Below are 16,881 nucleotides of genomic sequence, written 5' to 3' on the forward strand. Positions count from 1 at the left end.
TCCAAGCGGTAAACAATCCATTAGAAAATGTAGTTGGGATACATGGACAGCAATAGACCCTCCAAGCCTAATCTACCCAGTGCACCTAAGCCCTCCAAGCTCCTTGCTCCAACGAGGTTGCGCCGAACCTTTTTCTTTTCTAGCTTCCCGGATTCCGCTATTAGACCATAGCATCAACCAATATTAATTGGTACCTTCCTAACTGCTTCCCAAAGCACCAAATAAACATTCTCACAGATATGGGTATGGTGAAAAAAGGATTTGGCCAAGAACCTCTCAAGGATGTATCAATGGAGAGGAAGAGAGTAGAGGAATTTGAAGAGTCTCTTAGGTGAAGATTGTGGATGAATCAATCTTGTTTTTCTCTAGGGTTTCTCTCTCAAAATTCTCTCTGGAAGCTTTCTTTCATTTGTGGGTATAAGGGGTATTTATACTGGAGTGAGAAAGGAATGTGAAACGTCAGGTTTTACAAAACAGGGGTGGCTCGCGGCTTGACCTCGCGACTTGACTGAGTTGCGAGATCCAGTTGCGAGATAACCGTATGGCCAGTTGTCCTGTTTTGTCTTGTAGTGCTCCAGCTAGCATGACTGTTCACCTTCTGGCACGCTTGGCACGTGTGCTGCGTCTGGCGGCTTGAAGCCGCGAGTCTCTGTTTTCTTGCACATTCTTGAGCAATCAACACTCTATCTCACTCACTACCCTTACAACAAATCCACCTAAATACAGGGTTACTAAATGCTGAAATACAAGCAAATTTGGCACGGAATAAAGCCAATAAAATGGTTGATTAGATTCAACCTTACAGAATCTATATTTTTAATGGATCCATTTTTTACTGAATGTACACAATGCTCTACACGAATGCACTTCAATTTTTTTAAGAATCTAGAAAATCTGTATATCAATTGTACAAATTTTTGTTGTTGAATCTACACAATTCTGTATGATGAACCCACTCAAATTTTTCTTAGATTCTAGAAAATCTATACGTCAAATCTGTACTATTTTTTGTTTAATTTACAAAATTTTGTACATTCAACCTATCCATTTTTTGTTGAATGTTCACAATTCTATTACATCAATGCACTTAAATTTTTTCTAAGAATCTAAAGAATCTATACATGAAATGTACAATTTTTTTTGATGAATTTACACTATTCTTTACAGTCAAAATATCCATTTTCCACCAAATGTACATAGCTTGGATGTTCATGTTCATATGCTTGAATGCTCACATGATTTGGATGCTCACATGTTGGATTGATGCTCCTGTGATCTATGACCATAATGTTTGGGTGATTAATTTTCGACACTTCTCCCTTTGTGTTGTTTGCCTCTTTGTTCGTTTCTTGCTTATTTAGATTCTAGGGTTAGGATGTGTGTACATGCGTAAGGACCTACCTAGTAAACTCCATTTAAGTAATCTAGTAATACAAATGAGGGCCACTTCTAGCTACGCAGCCGGGGGTGCTTAACCCCATCCTGCGATCATACCTTAACTCTAAACTCAATTGTGTAAACCTTCATCATGGAGTTATTAAATGTTACCTGAACCTATAATCAGACGACAACTCCTTCCATGCCTCTATTTTAGAGGCATTTGCATACTCTCGGGCTTGTTGCCGATTATGAACTCAAATTGTCGTGAGGGAGTACAAGCAAAATACATACCCCACCTACACGACAGGGGGGGCTGAAAGGTAGAAAAAGGGAGTGTGGCCTACAGCACTTATAGTGACCACTCCACTGAAAATAGTGAGTTAGACTTTAGTTATTGCTGGATTATAGATAAATGGAACTTTACTCAGTAGGGTCACCATGAACACATGTGCACCCATTTCTAGGTAATCCTTCTTCTTTTTTTTTTTTTTTTTTTTTGGTAATAGGACTTGCAAACCTGTGATACATTAAGTCCCCACTTCAAAAACACATACCTTATAAAAAAGAAAAAGAACTCAACATTGCGAATATCGAATTCTAGTCAAAACTCGACATCGGCAATGTCAAGTTCTAAAAGAATGGTGTTTTATTAGATAGTTAGAAAAAATGGCTAATTGGCTACATTGTCTAAAAATGAAGATTATTATGCCATTTTTTCCAATAAACTGTAAAAAATTAAAGATGTGATTTATTGTATGTTATTTTTACACCTGTGACCTGTGATACCCCAATTTGATTGATTATGTGATGTGTGTGGGTGTGTGATGAGTCCCACATCGGGTATTTACTGGGTTGAACAGGGTTTTATTAATAATTACAAGGAGCCTCAATTGTGACTAGTCCTTTTGAGGTATAGCGCAGATGTGACTAGCGTTTTTTTTTTTTTGGGTCGTTACATATGGTATCAGAGCCGGCCCGGTAATCCCGTGTGGGCTTAGAGATACTACCCCACAAAGTGGGCCCTAATGAGAACGTTAGAGATTCAAGTGGGGGAGATTGTGATACCCCAATTTGATTGATTATGTGATGTGTGTGGGTGTGTGACGAGTCCCACATCGGGTATTTACTGAGTTGAACTGGACTTTATTAATAACTACAAGGAGCCTCAATTGTGACTAGTCCTTTTGAGGTATAGCGCAGATGTGGCTAGCGCTTTTCCTTGGGTCGTTACATATGGTATCAAAGCCGACCCGGTAATCCCGTGTGAGCTCAGAGACACTACCCCACAAAGTGGGCCCTAACGAGGACGTTAGGGATTTAAGTGGGGGAGATTGTGATACCCCAATCTGATTGATTATGTGATGTGTGTGGGTGTGTGATGGGTCCCACATCGGGTATTTACTGTGTTGAATTGGGCTTTATTAATAACTACAAGGAACCTCAATTGTGACTAGTCCTTTTGAGGTATAGCGCAGATGTGGCTAGCGCTTTTCCTTGGATCGTTACAGTGACCTGTCTACAGAGAACAAGGAAACCAATTTTTTTCAACTACTGTTCTGTTCTTTGTCAGAAACAAAATCTATGAAACCCTGTGGCTCCCATTACAATCAAGAAACCTGATACACTTCCTTTGCTAGTTGAAGTCACAATGACCAACGAAACGACCAAAACCCAACTACCAAATGATCACAAAGAAAAAGATTGAGGAACGAAAATTAGATTTGTCTGTTAGCATGTTTTTATGTCGTGGGCTAGGATAGTAATTGTTCTTAGTATTTAATAAAACATGTATTAATTGGAGTGTATTTTAGTGAGCATTTGTTAGATAGTGAATAGTGATCACCACATATTGTTAATAGGGTCCGGTTAATGTGCCCTTAGAGCATACATTAACAAATCTATTTTTGAAAAATTTTATCGGGAATTGAAAAAGCTGTCAAAACTTTTTCAATTCCTAATAAAACTTTTTCCAAAAATAGTACACCATTGTGTGCCCATTAGTAAAATCCTGGTTAGTATTAAACAATTTTTAGTGCACCTTACTATTAATGGTATGAATTTAATATTGTGTAATTTATTTGGTTAAAGGCAGTCTTTAATAGGATGGGCTTGCATTTTAAGTACTCACGATGGAAAGGTCCCTAGTCTTATGCTGGCGCATAGCTATTACTGTCACCCCAAAGCTAGTGCCATTGCCTATATTAGGTTATGAGCAAGTCCAACAGACAACCCCTGACTGGTATGGTTCCAAGCTTCATGTCAGGATGACCAGCTAAGGAGAATCGTCATATTTGGAGGAACAAGATTGGAAGCTCTCAATGTCACCTTTGCACACTTTGACATTAGCACGTCTGTGCTTGTTTTTTCTTTTTCATTTCTTTCATGAGTTAAAAAAATAAAATCCCAAAAATAATAATATAATGTGATAAAAAAATTATAAATGAAAAATTATAAAAATATACTTAGTCTGATTAGCCTTGTACGTTCAAGTTCATAGATTTTCCCCTCCATAATCGGGAAAGTCTAGTTTCAATGCCTTTTCAAAGTCGCCTCCATTACCTGCTGGAAGCTCTATTGTCTTATTGGATTCTACACACCCTGTTATGTTTTAGATAGGGCTTTAAGGCTTTCAAAGAGCTAGTAAAACTGTTGCGATAGCCCTTGAAAGGTCTTTTATTGATAATCTTGTTGTTACTTCATGCAAACCATGGATTAAATTAACAAGAAAATTGAGTACCTTTAACCATTCCAAGTTGATTGATAGGAGCTGATTGGAACTAACTAGTTCGTTTAGTTGGGTGAACAGCGCAGTGACTAAGAGATTGAGTTGCTGAGTTTCTTAGCTATCTGAGATAGCAATTAGTTGAGATTGGTTTTTGAGCTGGCATTTAGTTAGTTATGATGTTAGTTAGTGACAGTTAGAATTAGTTAGTTCCTAGCAACTTGTAGCATAATGTATAACTGTAATTGATAGTTGATTAGCTACTATAAACGGCTATGGTTACTTGTAATTCACCATCTTAGGAAATAATAAGCAAAAGTACACTCTTCTCTCTCTAAGTTCTTCCTCTTCTCTCTGTGTTCTAATTCTTTAGGAGGCCTAGTTCCCTCGAAAAACTACTCATAATCTTCTTAATTCAATAAGAACTAGTGGGTTCTTATCATCAATGCTCTTATATCAAATGTAATGAACGATTTGCAAAGTTGGACTCTTAGGGAAATTAGTTAAACTTAACCAATTCAAGGTAGTCACCCTCGAAGAAAAGAGAATGAGTGAAAGAAATTGATTGAAAGGACAGAGGAAAACTGTGACAAATTTCTTATTGATGTTCAATACTATTGACATTTGACAAGTATTTATACAGGTTGGTTCACTTTAAGTTCTCTAGTTTGTTAACTCTAACTCATGTAACTAATTGAGTGAGACAACTGACTCACCAACCAACTAATTACTACAAACTCTTAATAATCCTTTCTTTCATACAATAAACAATTAGTAGTAGACAATTAGATGTAAATATTACAACATTTAGGTTCATTACAAAAAAAATTTTATGTAAAGCCTACCTATTTTACTTTGTGCATTTAATAAGGAGTTCTATGACATCTCAATTTCAGAAGGTGGGAAGGCTTGAATAATATTGTCCAGAACATTGATAGTGCTCACGTCTTCCCGTCTTAAAGAAGTCCAATTATCTAAGTCTGGTGTGCAAGATGAACTTGAAGCTCTCTCTGGAGTGTTGATCTCTCCATTATAAAAGTACTTTGCTTGTCCAACTGCCTTGCTCCAAACACTTCCAGAGCTAGCAGTTGCATTGCCTTGATATGCCTCTTGATCATGTTGATAATTCTTTAGTAATCGAATTAATGATAGTAGGAAACAAATTGTAGAAATGGCCGCCGATATAAGGTAGAGACCCCAGAAGCTCTGGATGCTCAAAGGCTCTGTATCATTGGATGTTTGGTCTGCTGAACACTCACGTGAGGGAGTCAACCATCTTTCTTCTAGACCTGTTAGGGTACCATCTTTTGATAGCTTTAGAATAGCTTCTGAAAAATCCTTCACTATTGGCGAGCCTTTTTGGAATGCCTGCATGGAGGGTAATTAGAAGTTATTCCTATTAAATAAAAAGATTGTCCTCTTCGTTTCAAATGAAGTAAATACTATCTATTTCAGAGTAATAATTTTATTTCACAACAATGTATGAAGTGTCACGTCATTTAATATTCTAAATGACATGACACTCGTTACCCTTTAAACTTATAATTTTTAATCTAAAACAAGAAATTGATACATCTCAAACAGTGAAAATCCTAATACATTTGGAATAGAATTACTAAAACAAAAAATCATAGCATGTTTGGACAATTTTCTATAATTAATATTTATTGAGGATTTATACGTTTAGAACATCACTTAAGCTTTAAAACCATTGTATGAAAATACAAGAAGACTTCTTTGAAATAATGAGTTTTAGCCAACATAGAAAACTTGCAGAAACTCTCTACAAAATTGTTTCTTTCCATATTTAAACGGTCTGGAATCCACATTTTCTGCCAAGAATTCAAAAAGACCAATGTAATCTAAAAAAGTGCATGAATCTTTTGAATTTAATTCATTGATGGCCAATGCTAATGTGTAACACTATTGAACTTCTGTGATCAATTTAAAATTATGTGGCAACTAAAAGATCATAGAAAGGAGTAATTACTACTCACAAAGCCAAATCCTCCAAATCTATAGGTTTGTGAGGAGGTAGTGAATCCCTTGCAATATTTATTGATGAAAATTTTCTCATATGGAAGTTCAAAAAAGGCAGCAGCTATGCTTTTTTCCTTGAAATGTTCTTCCTAATCAGATTCAGTTGTAACTGTAATGATGTTCTTTGAATTAAATTTAAGAACATTCTGCAGGTAATTCATTACAAATGAATCATTATCACAACCAATTTTTGCATTGGTGCTCCTCAGCCACTCGATATCTCTAACTGGTTGTAGTCGTTGCACAGTGAGCATGGAAGACAGACTAGCAGTGTAGCTTGAGGTTAAGATCAGTACAACAAACAGCCAAACTACCACCACGGCTCGCGTGAGGTTGCTATAAACTCTTTCCCCTGCAAATGTAATTGATTCCATTCGTTAGAAATTCCATCCTGGCTGATGTTTAGTCTTTATCTCTGGGGACTCCTATTGATTAGAAAGAAATATCATAATAGGATGAACCTAATTGATCATAAAGGGATTAGTCCATTTTGTAAAATTGGCATTACGTTGTAAGCAAATTATTGCATCAAGTGCACATTTATTTCAGACACTGTATATTTTCCTGTCAAATATGAGCTGCAACCTTGCAGTAATTCTATCATTCTAAACCTCAAACTTAAACCTACCTCTTTAACTCCCACTAACTGCAAAGTACTAGATCTCTTAAAATTATCTAATTACATGTACAGAAATAAGAGAATTTGTGCAATGGTAAGCTAATTATATTACTTTACATCCTAGACCCACAAGTTATTAGGGGTGGGCACAATGAGGCAGCCTTGACGCTGTTTAGACTCCATAAACAGTATGGAAGACTTGATCATTATCTTGTGCTAAGTGTCATAGAGCACTTATCATGATCATACACATTGGTGCTCATAAAAAATATAAAACATATCATAGACATTGGTACTTACTGTGGGCAAAGAACAGAGTGGAGAATGTGAACCAAAGTGAGGTACGAATCTGATTCTTCAATGGGCCTTTAAATTCTGGATTATATTGATGCTCCAAGAACCATACTATATGCATTGTGTAAATCAAGATGATTATTGGTTTTGGGATTTTGGGGTTCCTAATCAGGGTTTGTTGCAATTATAGATTTCAATTGCTAATATTTTCCCTCTCTGTTCTTTTTTGTTTTTCCCAGGGAAACACCATAGAAGATCAAATTCTACCTAGGCTTTTTCTCTTGGCATTTTAAGGAATGGCTAGTAATGTTTTTAATTTAATTTAGGATTTCCTCCCTGACCTGTTCTTTTTATTTATTTGTTAGTAGGAGTGAAATTGTGGTTTTTGGGTCCATTTTAGCATTTTGGTTTACTAATTTGTGTTGTTTGATAAGTGATATGTATTTCTATATATAAATATATGTGTAAAGCCTGATATTACTGGGAAGAATATCCTCCTAACAGAAAATTTAAACTCTTTGTAGCAAGATGCTGTTGTTTACTGGTACACACAAAAGTCATAGCTTCCCCCAGTGTGGTGGTTTTGGTACAGGTATGCTTGCTTTTCATTGCAAGATATTTTGATCTTCCTCAATGATACAAGGTTGCTTATTCTGTTCTCTTAATGCTTTTGTCTCTCCTTAACTTCTGTTCATATAATGTTTATTTTTTACTGTAGGGAAAATGTCATATCTCAATTAGGAGAGGTTGAGGAAGAATAGGGTCAAAGTTGAAGTCCGTCATGGAGATATTATCTCATTTGATAAGAATATCATTCCATATTTTTATATATGATTAGTGTTACTGATGAGGTAGATATTTACTATTTAAATTAAAAAAAAAGGTTTGGAAGAGGTGGGTTAGGTTGATTTCAAGACTCAAACTTGGAACACATTGCTTGAGGTGGACATAACTTGCTATTGCAATGTCTTTTATTTTAATTTTCTTTATAATTTGTAGGATTGGTCTTGATTCTGTAGGTTCCTTGAACAAATTGAATTTGAGGAATTGTTACCCTTAAAACATATATTCTAATGCTTTCAAGTGATCATGTTTGACAACCTACACAGTTATTAACCTTTTTGTCTCCTTCAACTTATAACTTGCATTTGCGTTTGCATTTGTGTACAAAGAAGTTCTTGTGTCCACACCGATGCCAGATGGTGCAGTTTTAAAAAGAAAAGAAGGTATATTCTTGATGATGTGTTATTCTATTTAATGGTATTTTGTTGTATTTTTGCTTCTCATAGTGCTTATTACAAGTGGCTGTATTGGATATTGCATGATAGTGGTAATGTTTTTTAGAGACTTTTAATTATTGATTTCGTCCTTTTAAATGTTGGGCTTTTCTGGGTTTTGCATGTAATTAAAATTTTAGTTGATAATCTGTTTGAGTGATGAAGGGGAAAATCAAACGCCTTGATTTGAATTATATGGAGTAGCAAGTATGGTTAAACTATATATAGGTAAATCATTCCAAATTTTTGTAGCATTCCCTGTTATAATGTTTTGAAGATAAAATGTTAACTATAGTCTTTTTTTTTTTATATAAAAAAAAATTATGCAGAGGGTTGTAATTTAGTGCTTGAATTTTCTAATCACATTTATGATGAGTATTTTTGCTATATGTTATGTATATTAAGCAATTTTTGGGGTGATATTGTCAAATTTACATCTTAAGAACTTTGAAATCTTTGTGAACATGCACTTTTTTTTGGTTCTGCCTCCTATCCATGGTTGTGGTGTGTTCTTTTTGATTTTAGGGTAATTCTATAGATTTCTTAGAGTAATGCAGGATGGAGGTTGTCTAATCTTGGCTTTTGAGTAAAATTTGATGGCCAAAATTGCACCATATTTGTCACAAATAAAAAGATATATGTTGCAAGTAACAATGGCAAAATTTCTAATTGATGTGCAGTCATTAAAATGTTGAATTTTGGTTAAAAGGTTGGTATCAACCTAATTTTTAGCATCTTTCACAATTTTAAGTGAATACATGTAAATTTGGTCAAATGTTAATTTTTATGCCTTATAAGGTTTTGAGGAGTACATAAATTTGATTTTGGAAGATGTTGGAAAAGTCAACATCAAGAGGGAGAGCAAAAAACTTTAGGTGGGTTCATTTTTTCATTTTCCTTTACTTTTAATCTCCCAAATGTGCATACTCTAAATGTGGTACATCTATTTTGTTATTTGTAGATTAAATAAAAAAAATTAAAAAAAAAAAAAAAAAAAAAAAACAAAAACAATGTACAGGGTAGATTCTTCTTAAGAGATGCAACACAATAGCCATCTCTCTCTCTCTCTCTCTCTCTCTCTCTCTCTCAATAGTGGAGATAATGATTTCAGAAATTGTGTAAATTGGCATTATGTTGCCTTTTCAATCCCATTGAGGTCTAGCATCTTGGTTTACTGGTAATGTTATAATTTAGATACATCTTGAACATCAAGAACGATTAATGTAATTTATGAAGGATATTTGATTGAATGAGTATGAAATTAACTATATTTGTGTAAGTATTGGAGTGTACTTATATTAGTTATATTTTCTAAATATGATCTCGAGCTCTTGATTATCATGATATCTCATTGTATGTGATAGATTTTATTGGTTTGGTATATAATTTATACCATGATATTATTTTATTTTTTATTTTTTATTTTTTATTTTTTTCATATTAGGGAAGTTATTAATAGCTTTTCCGTGCATCGCATGAGTTAGCGACTAGTAATTCTATAAAAACAATAACATAACAAAAAATTTTGAATTCTTGCAATTGTCATTTAATTTTCATAAATTTTAGAGTTAGGGTTTTCATGACTTTAAGTTAGGATATTTGGAAATAAGGAAATTCAGAAAATAATTAATTTGGAGAAGATATAGTCTTTAAAAATGAATGAAATATCACTTTTCCATAAGTGAGCTAAGTCAAATGAAATTGGAATAGTTAATTTAGGACATATCTTAAGGGGCACTTAAAAATAAAATCTTTGGTAAACAATGAGAATCAAATCATTTTTAAGTTATTTTCAAATTCAAAATTTGGAAAGATAATGGTTTTAAATAAATTAAATTCTAAAATATTTTTTAATAAAAGATATAGTCAATTAGGTTTAACTTTCAAATTTGATTCTAATTCATTTTAAGTCAATTTAAGTTTTGAACTTCTCTCTCTCTCTCTGACTCTACGTAGTCTCTGACAGTAGAAGTTACGTACTCACCATTCCTTGTGAGTTTTCAACCTCTCTAATCTGCTTTCTTATCAGATTAGAATCTCATGAAGTAGCTGTTTCTGAACAGCAGGCCCAATTTAGCATTTTGTTCAGATAATTTGAAATCTTGGTTATCAAACCATTAATGTCTCATTATGTCAATCTTTCTAAAAAAATCGAGTTCAATTCCTTCAAGGTCAATGTTCTGATATCAAATGTAATGAAAAATTTATGAAGTTGGACTCTTAGGGAAATTAGTGGTAACTAGACCAATTTGAGGTAGTTGCGTTCCAAGAAAAGAGAATGAGAGAAACAAATAGGTTGAAAGGAAAGAATAAATGTATATGACTAGTTTCTTATTGAGGTTCAATAATATTGACACATATTTATACAGGCTGGTTTACATCGAGTTATCTAGTTAGTTTACTCAAACTTGTAAAATTAATTGAGTGGGACAACTAGCTAACTCACCAGCCAACTAATTGTAACAAATTCTTAACAACCCTTTACAACACCCCTTACACCTTCCAACAATTAGTAGTACACAATAAGAAGTAAATATTACAACATTTGGGCTCATTAAAAAAAATCATCTATAACCTACCTATCCCACTTTGTGCATTCAACAAGGAGTTCTATCATCTATGACATTTCGATTTCTGAAGGTGGGGAGGCCTGAGTAATATCGTCAGGAATGTCGATAGTGTTCATGTCTTCCCATCTTAAAGAAGTCCAACTATGTAAGTCTGGCGTAGATGAACTTGAAGCCCTCGGTGGAGTAATGATCTCTCCATTATAAAAGTATTTTGCAAGTCCAACTGCCTTGTTCCATACTCTTATTGGGCTAGGAGTTGCATTCTCTTCGTTTGGCTCTTGATGATGTTGATAATTCTTTATTAATCGAATAAATGATAGGAGTAAACAAATAGTAGAAGTGGCAGCAGATATAAGGAAGAGACCCCAGAAGCTCTGGATGCTCAAAGGATCTGTATTACTGGATGTTTTGTCTGTTGAACACTCGGATGAGGGAATCAACCATTTTTTTTCAAGATCTGTTAGGCTACCATCTTCTGATAGTTCTAGTATGGCTTCTGAAAAATCCTTCGTTATTGGTGAGCCCTTCGGGAATACCTGGAGGGTAATTAGAATTTAGAAGTGATTCCTACTAGATAAAAAGACGATCCTCTCAATTTCACTTGAATTAAAGACAGTCTTTTTCATCGTTAAAATTTTAGTTTCTGAAAAAGTATAGATTGTCACGTTATTTAAAATTTTAAACAACATGGCACTAGATATGACTTTAAATTTATAATAATATTTAATCTAAAGCATGAAATTGATACAATTCAAATGGCGAGGATGCTAATGCATTTGGAATGGAAATACTAAAACAAAAATCATAGCATGCATGGAAAATTTTATTTAATCAATATTTATTGAGGATTTATGTCTTTAGAAGTCAGAACCAATGTCTGAAATGATGAACTAGTTTTAGCCACCATCGAAAGCTTGTACAAAAACTCTCTACAAAATTGTTTCTTTCCATATTCAAACTATCTGGAATTCAAATTTTCTGCAAAGAATTTATAAATACCTGAAATAATCTGAAAATGCATGAAAATTTTGAAATTTATTCTGTGATGGCCAGTGCTAATATGTAATATGCTTCTGTTTCTTTTCTGGAAAAATTCGGTACTGAGCTTTATTTGGAATGATCAACTTGTAGTTATGTGGAAACTGAAAGGCCACAAGGAGTTTTTTGTGTGTGTGTGTGTGGAGGAAAGAGAGCATGTAGAAGGAGTAGTTATTACTTACAAAGCCAAAACCTCCAAATCTATAGGTCTGTGTGGAGGTAGTGAATCCCTTGCAATACTTGTTGATGAAAACTTTCTCATATGGAATTTCAAAAAAGGCTGCAGTTATGCTTTTGTTTCTGAAATGCGCTTGATAAGCAGATTCGGTTGAAACTTGAATGATGTTCGTTAACTTAAGCACTTCCTGCAGGTACGTCATTACAAATGAATCACCATCACAACCAATTGGTGCATTGCTGCTCTTCAGCCACTCGATATCTCTAACTGGTTGCAGTCGTTCGACGGTGAGCATTGAAGACAGATTAGCAGTGTAGCTTGAGGTTAGGATCAACACAACAAAAAGCCAAACTACCACCACCACTCGAGTGAGGTTGCTATAAACTTTCTCCCCTGCAAATTAATGGATTCCATTCATTAGAAATCTCATCTTGGCTGTGTTTAGTCTTTTCTCTGGGGGCTCCTATTGATTAGAAAGCAATTTCATTATATGATGAACCTAATTGATCCTACAAGGGTTAATCCCTTTTTAATATTGGCATTATGTTGTAAGAAAAATCTTGCATCAAATGAAAGTGTTTCTATTTCACACACAAGTATATTTTCAAGTCATATATGACCTGCAACCTTTCACATATTCTAGCATTCTAAACCTTGAACATAAACCTACCTCTTTATCTCCCTCTAACTACTAAGTGCTAGGTTTCTCAAAATTAACTAATTACACATACAGAAATAAGAGAAGGATTAGTGCCTTGGTAAATCAGTTATATTATTTTACATCCTAGACAGCCATAAGTTATTAGGGGTGGGTACAATAAGGCTAATTAGACTCCATAAACAGTGTTGGAGACTTGATCTTTACCTTGTGCTGACTGCTATGCGTCACACAGTACTTATCATAATCCCAAATATTGGTGTCCATTAAAATAATAATAATAAAATAAAACAGATTATAGAAATTGGTACTTACTTTGAGCAAAGAACAGAGTGGAGAATGTGAACCAAAGTGTGGTACCAATCTGATTCTTCAGTGTGCCATTAAATTCTGGATTATATTGATGCTCCAAGAACCAAACTATAAGCATTTTGTACATTAAGACGACACCAGTCATTAACCACATTTTCCAGGTAAGAGGCTTCAAGAACATCCATGCTGATCCTTCAGGTTGTGCAGGAACTACCATGGACAACCCTGACTCGGCATATGGCTGAGTAAATTCCACATATTTTGTACGGTTGGCTAATATTGTCAAATCCCCAACAACAGCATCAAATGTCTTCCATTGTTGATGGTCCGTACAAAACAAGCATAGTTTTTATCAGAAACGAGTTCATAACCGAGAAACAAAACAAAACAATAAACAACATGAAAAAAGTGCAGGTTATATACAACTTATTTTAGTCATAGATTCACTACTCTTCCTAGGGCATTCTCTCTTTCATTCAAACTTAGGCTAACTATCACCAAAGTCATACTGGCAGTGTTTCTTGTTGTGTAAGTTAGAAATAAGAAGTTTCAAAGTTACGAGAAACCATAAGAAGAAAATTCTGTACAAATTTATCTCCTCTATAGTCAAGACTCATTTTTCTTCCCTTGGTAGCATCGTAGAAATTTGACCTATAGAAAATTTGACTCAAAGGCTCTTTTCTTTGCAAGATCAAGACTGCAGAGAATTTACACCTCTCTTTTTCTTCCTTTATAAGATAATCGAAGTTTAAAAAAAAAAAAAAAAAGTTAGGACACATGATATACTATAATTGGTAAAACATAGGGTGGAACACCTAGAGGGGGATAGATGATTTCTATTCAAATTTGGTGGTCTATTGAATTGAATTTCATTTATACTATATATTAATATATCCAAAGGAACTTTTTGCTAGGTGAGTATAAACAATGAGGAAAATTTTTGGGAAGTTCATAAATATAAGTGAACATATAAACAAATTGAGAAATTAATGGGGGAGTTTGTTTGTTTTGTGTCATGCAAGTATGAAACGCATGAAAATTAACGAAGAGATTCAAGAAATTGAATGGTAAATCTAGAGTTGTTACCTTGTTGTAGACACAATCAATCAAATCCTCATAGGTGCCATTCAAGGGTATGAATTTATAGGGCAGAGAATAAGGCAATTTTTTAAGCACCTCTTTGAAGACATCAATGCACCAACCATCAAATTTGGAATTATCTAGGTTCCCGCTGTAGTCAACCTTTACAAACTTCTGAAATGAAGTTCTACCTGGAACTCCAATTTTCAAAGGATTTTGTTCAGTAGGCATTGCCCAACCCTTTGGAACTTGAATGAGATATCCTGGCCAAGTTACTGGACCTGCAATTTTCTCTGTACAATTTTTCATCTCAACCCTTTCTGAGAACCCAAACTCTGATGTCCAAAAGTCTAATTCTTCGTATCCTTTCTTTACAACATTTACTATCCTCAATATAGGAGTTTGCAGCAGCTTTCCTGCTTCGAAATTTATTTGGTCACTTAAACCAGAGAAATTGCTTGACAGTATATTTTCTAACATTATCTTTGGGATAATTGAGTTATTAATCATTCTCTCTATGGCCTGTGAAATTGTCATAATGCTATCATATGCTCTTAGAGCATAAATTCCAGGTTCGTGATTATGTTCCTCAGGATACTTGGTTTCAAAGATTTTTGTGAACTGACCAAAGAAATCTTTATAAGAATTACTACTATTAGAATAGTAGGTCTTGATTCCCAAAGCACCTTCCATAGAGGAAATAACAGAGTTGTTTACAGAGTCCAGTACACTCGCAACACTCCCAGGAATTATCCAAGCTGACTCTCTTCCTACAAGTCCTACTTTCTTAGCTTCTCTGAACAAATGAGATACCATTGGTATTGATGACTGAAGAATGATAAAAGCCCGAGATTGTGTTGTTAAATGTAGTTTCAAAAGCTCATCAAGAACAAATCCCCCTGCATTAGGGAGAGAAGAAACCGGTGGAAGAACCAATTGATACTCAATCTCTGAATCAACCTTCTGAAGAGCCTCAGATAGAAGACCCAACATCCCTGAGTCACTGCCATATGCATCATCTTCATATATTGCTATAACCCTTCTCCAGTTATAGGCCCGAACAATTTCTGAAATGCATTCAATCTGAGCAGAATCATTGTTAGCCATTTGAATCAAGAAAGGCCAACGATGTTGCAGAATTGGTGAGGTTATAGCAGGAGCTGCAAATGAAAGAACTGGAACACTAGCTTTGTTTCCAATAGCAGCCACTAATGCTGCTTCCTCCCACTTGTTCATGCCAACAATCACTTGCACTTTCTTTTCTTTAATAAGCTCATCAGCTGAAACCCCCAAAAAAAAATAAAAAATAAAAAATAAAAAATTAAGAAACAATATAATAAAAATCAAATCAAGAATCTTTCATAATCATCCTAATAAGAAAATAACTGACCAGCAGAAAGAACTTGAAGGGGGCCTTTCCCGGGGTCTTTGAAATAGAGAGACAGCTTGTGACTCTTTGAATGGTGGTTGTTGAAGTTTTCAGCAGCAATTTCCATAGCTATTTTCTCTTCTTTCCCGATTCGGGAACTGACATCAATGATGGCACCGATATTTGTAACTTCGTTAGTCGTATTAGCAGCTTCACCTCCATGAGAGAGTGAGAGAAGAAAGAAGATTAGTATGAGAAAGAGGAGGCAAAACTTTATCACTGTTTTACCGGTAATGAAAGGGAAAGCCATTCTGAGAATTTGATAATTACGTTCACCCAAAAAGGAAATAAAAGAACACAGAAACAAGTCTCTTAAATCTTAATGACAGAAACTATTATACATGGACATGGTTGAATACTACTCAATCCACGCAAACGTGTATGATAAAAAACGACAAAAAATAGAAGGCTGGCTGGTTTTAACATTATTCAAAATGTCGGAATCAAATTTTTGTTTTTTATGTATCTTTGACTTGGTGCCTTAGTTAGACTTGACTGATTCAATCGAACAAATAAAAACGAAAAATAACAAACTCGATTGTGTGCAGGGAAAATTGGCTTCTGATGGTCAAATTCAAGCAGCTTTTTTGGTGGCAGTGTGTAAGATGTTATTTTTGACTTGTGATGTTAAGAAAGTACAATAAAAAATAAGTTGTTTAATCGCCTCTAAATGCGACCAGTGATACATATATATATGCGATGTCAACGTTTATAGAGGATACGAAAATTCATGCCAGTTGCCACCCCCATATTATGATATTCAATACTCAATAATTTTTCTAATAATAAATTATTCATTTAATATTCTCCTATAATATATGAATGAATGGGTGAACTTATCTAATTTTTTTAAAAAAATTTAGCTTATAAGAGCATTTATAGTAAGAAAGTTTTAAAGAAAATAGTTTTTAGTAACTCAAAATACTAATTTATCTATCTTAACACTCCACCTTATAATACAGTTAATATCAAAAGTTTTATTTTAATATTCAATACATTAAAATAATATAAACAACACATTAAATAACTATCATAACTATTAACAAATTAAAATACTATTTTTTTAATGTCAGGATGACCCATTGGGACCCAAGCTAAGGAGAATCGTTGTATTTGGAGGAACAAGATTGGAAGCTCTCAATGTCACCTTTGCACACTTTGAGCTTATCTTTTAGGGTGGTCCCATTAGCACGTCTGTGCTTGTTTGTTCTTTTTCATTTCTTTAATGAATTAAAAAAAAATTCCAAAAATAATAATATAATGTGATAAAAAAATAATTATAAA

At 34.2% G+C, this 16,881-nt stretch overlaps 2 protein-coding genes across 2 annotated transcripts; both read right to left on the minus strand.

The window, feature by feature from the left end:
* Nucleotides 1-4,978: 4,978 nt before the first annotated feature.
* Nucleotides 4,979-5,476, minus strand: LOC126728259 (glutamate receptor 3.5-like). Its single transcript, XM_050434113.1, has one exon. It carries the CDS (start codon nt 5,474-5,476, stop codon nt 4,979-4,981), a length of 498 nt encoding a protein of 165 aa, XP_050290070.1.
* A 5,152-nt stretch (nt 5,477-10,628) lies between these two features.
* On the minus strand, nt 10,629-16,411 carry LOC126726106 (glutamate receptor 2.7-like). The gene is made up of 5 exons (XM_050431230.1): nt 15,559-16,411; nt 14,175-15,448; nt 13,092-13,398; nt 12,123-12,511; nt 10,629-11,438 (listed from the first exon to the last, which is right to left on the minus strand). Exons 1-5 carry the CDS (start codon nt 15,845-15,847, stop codon nt 10,950-10,952), a joined length of 2,748 nt encoding a protein of 915 aa, XP_050287187.1. The 5' UTR covers nt 15,848-16,411; the 3' UTR covers nt 10,629-10,949.
* Nucleotides 16,412-16,881: the final 470 nt, after the last annotated feature.

Source organism: Quercus robur, chromosome 5, assembly GCF_932294415.1.
Source record: "Quercus robur chromosome 5, dhQueRobu3.1, whole genome shotgun sequence".
NCBI classification, from domain to species: Eukaryota; Viridiplantae; Streptophyta; class Magnoliopsida; order Fagales; family Fagaceae; genus Quercus; species Quercus robur.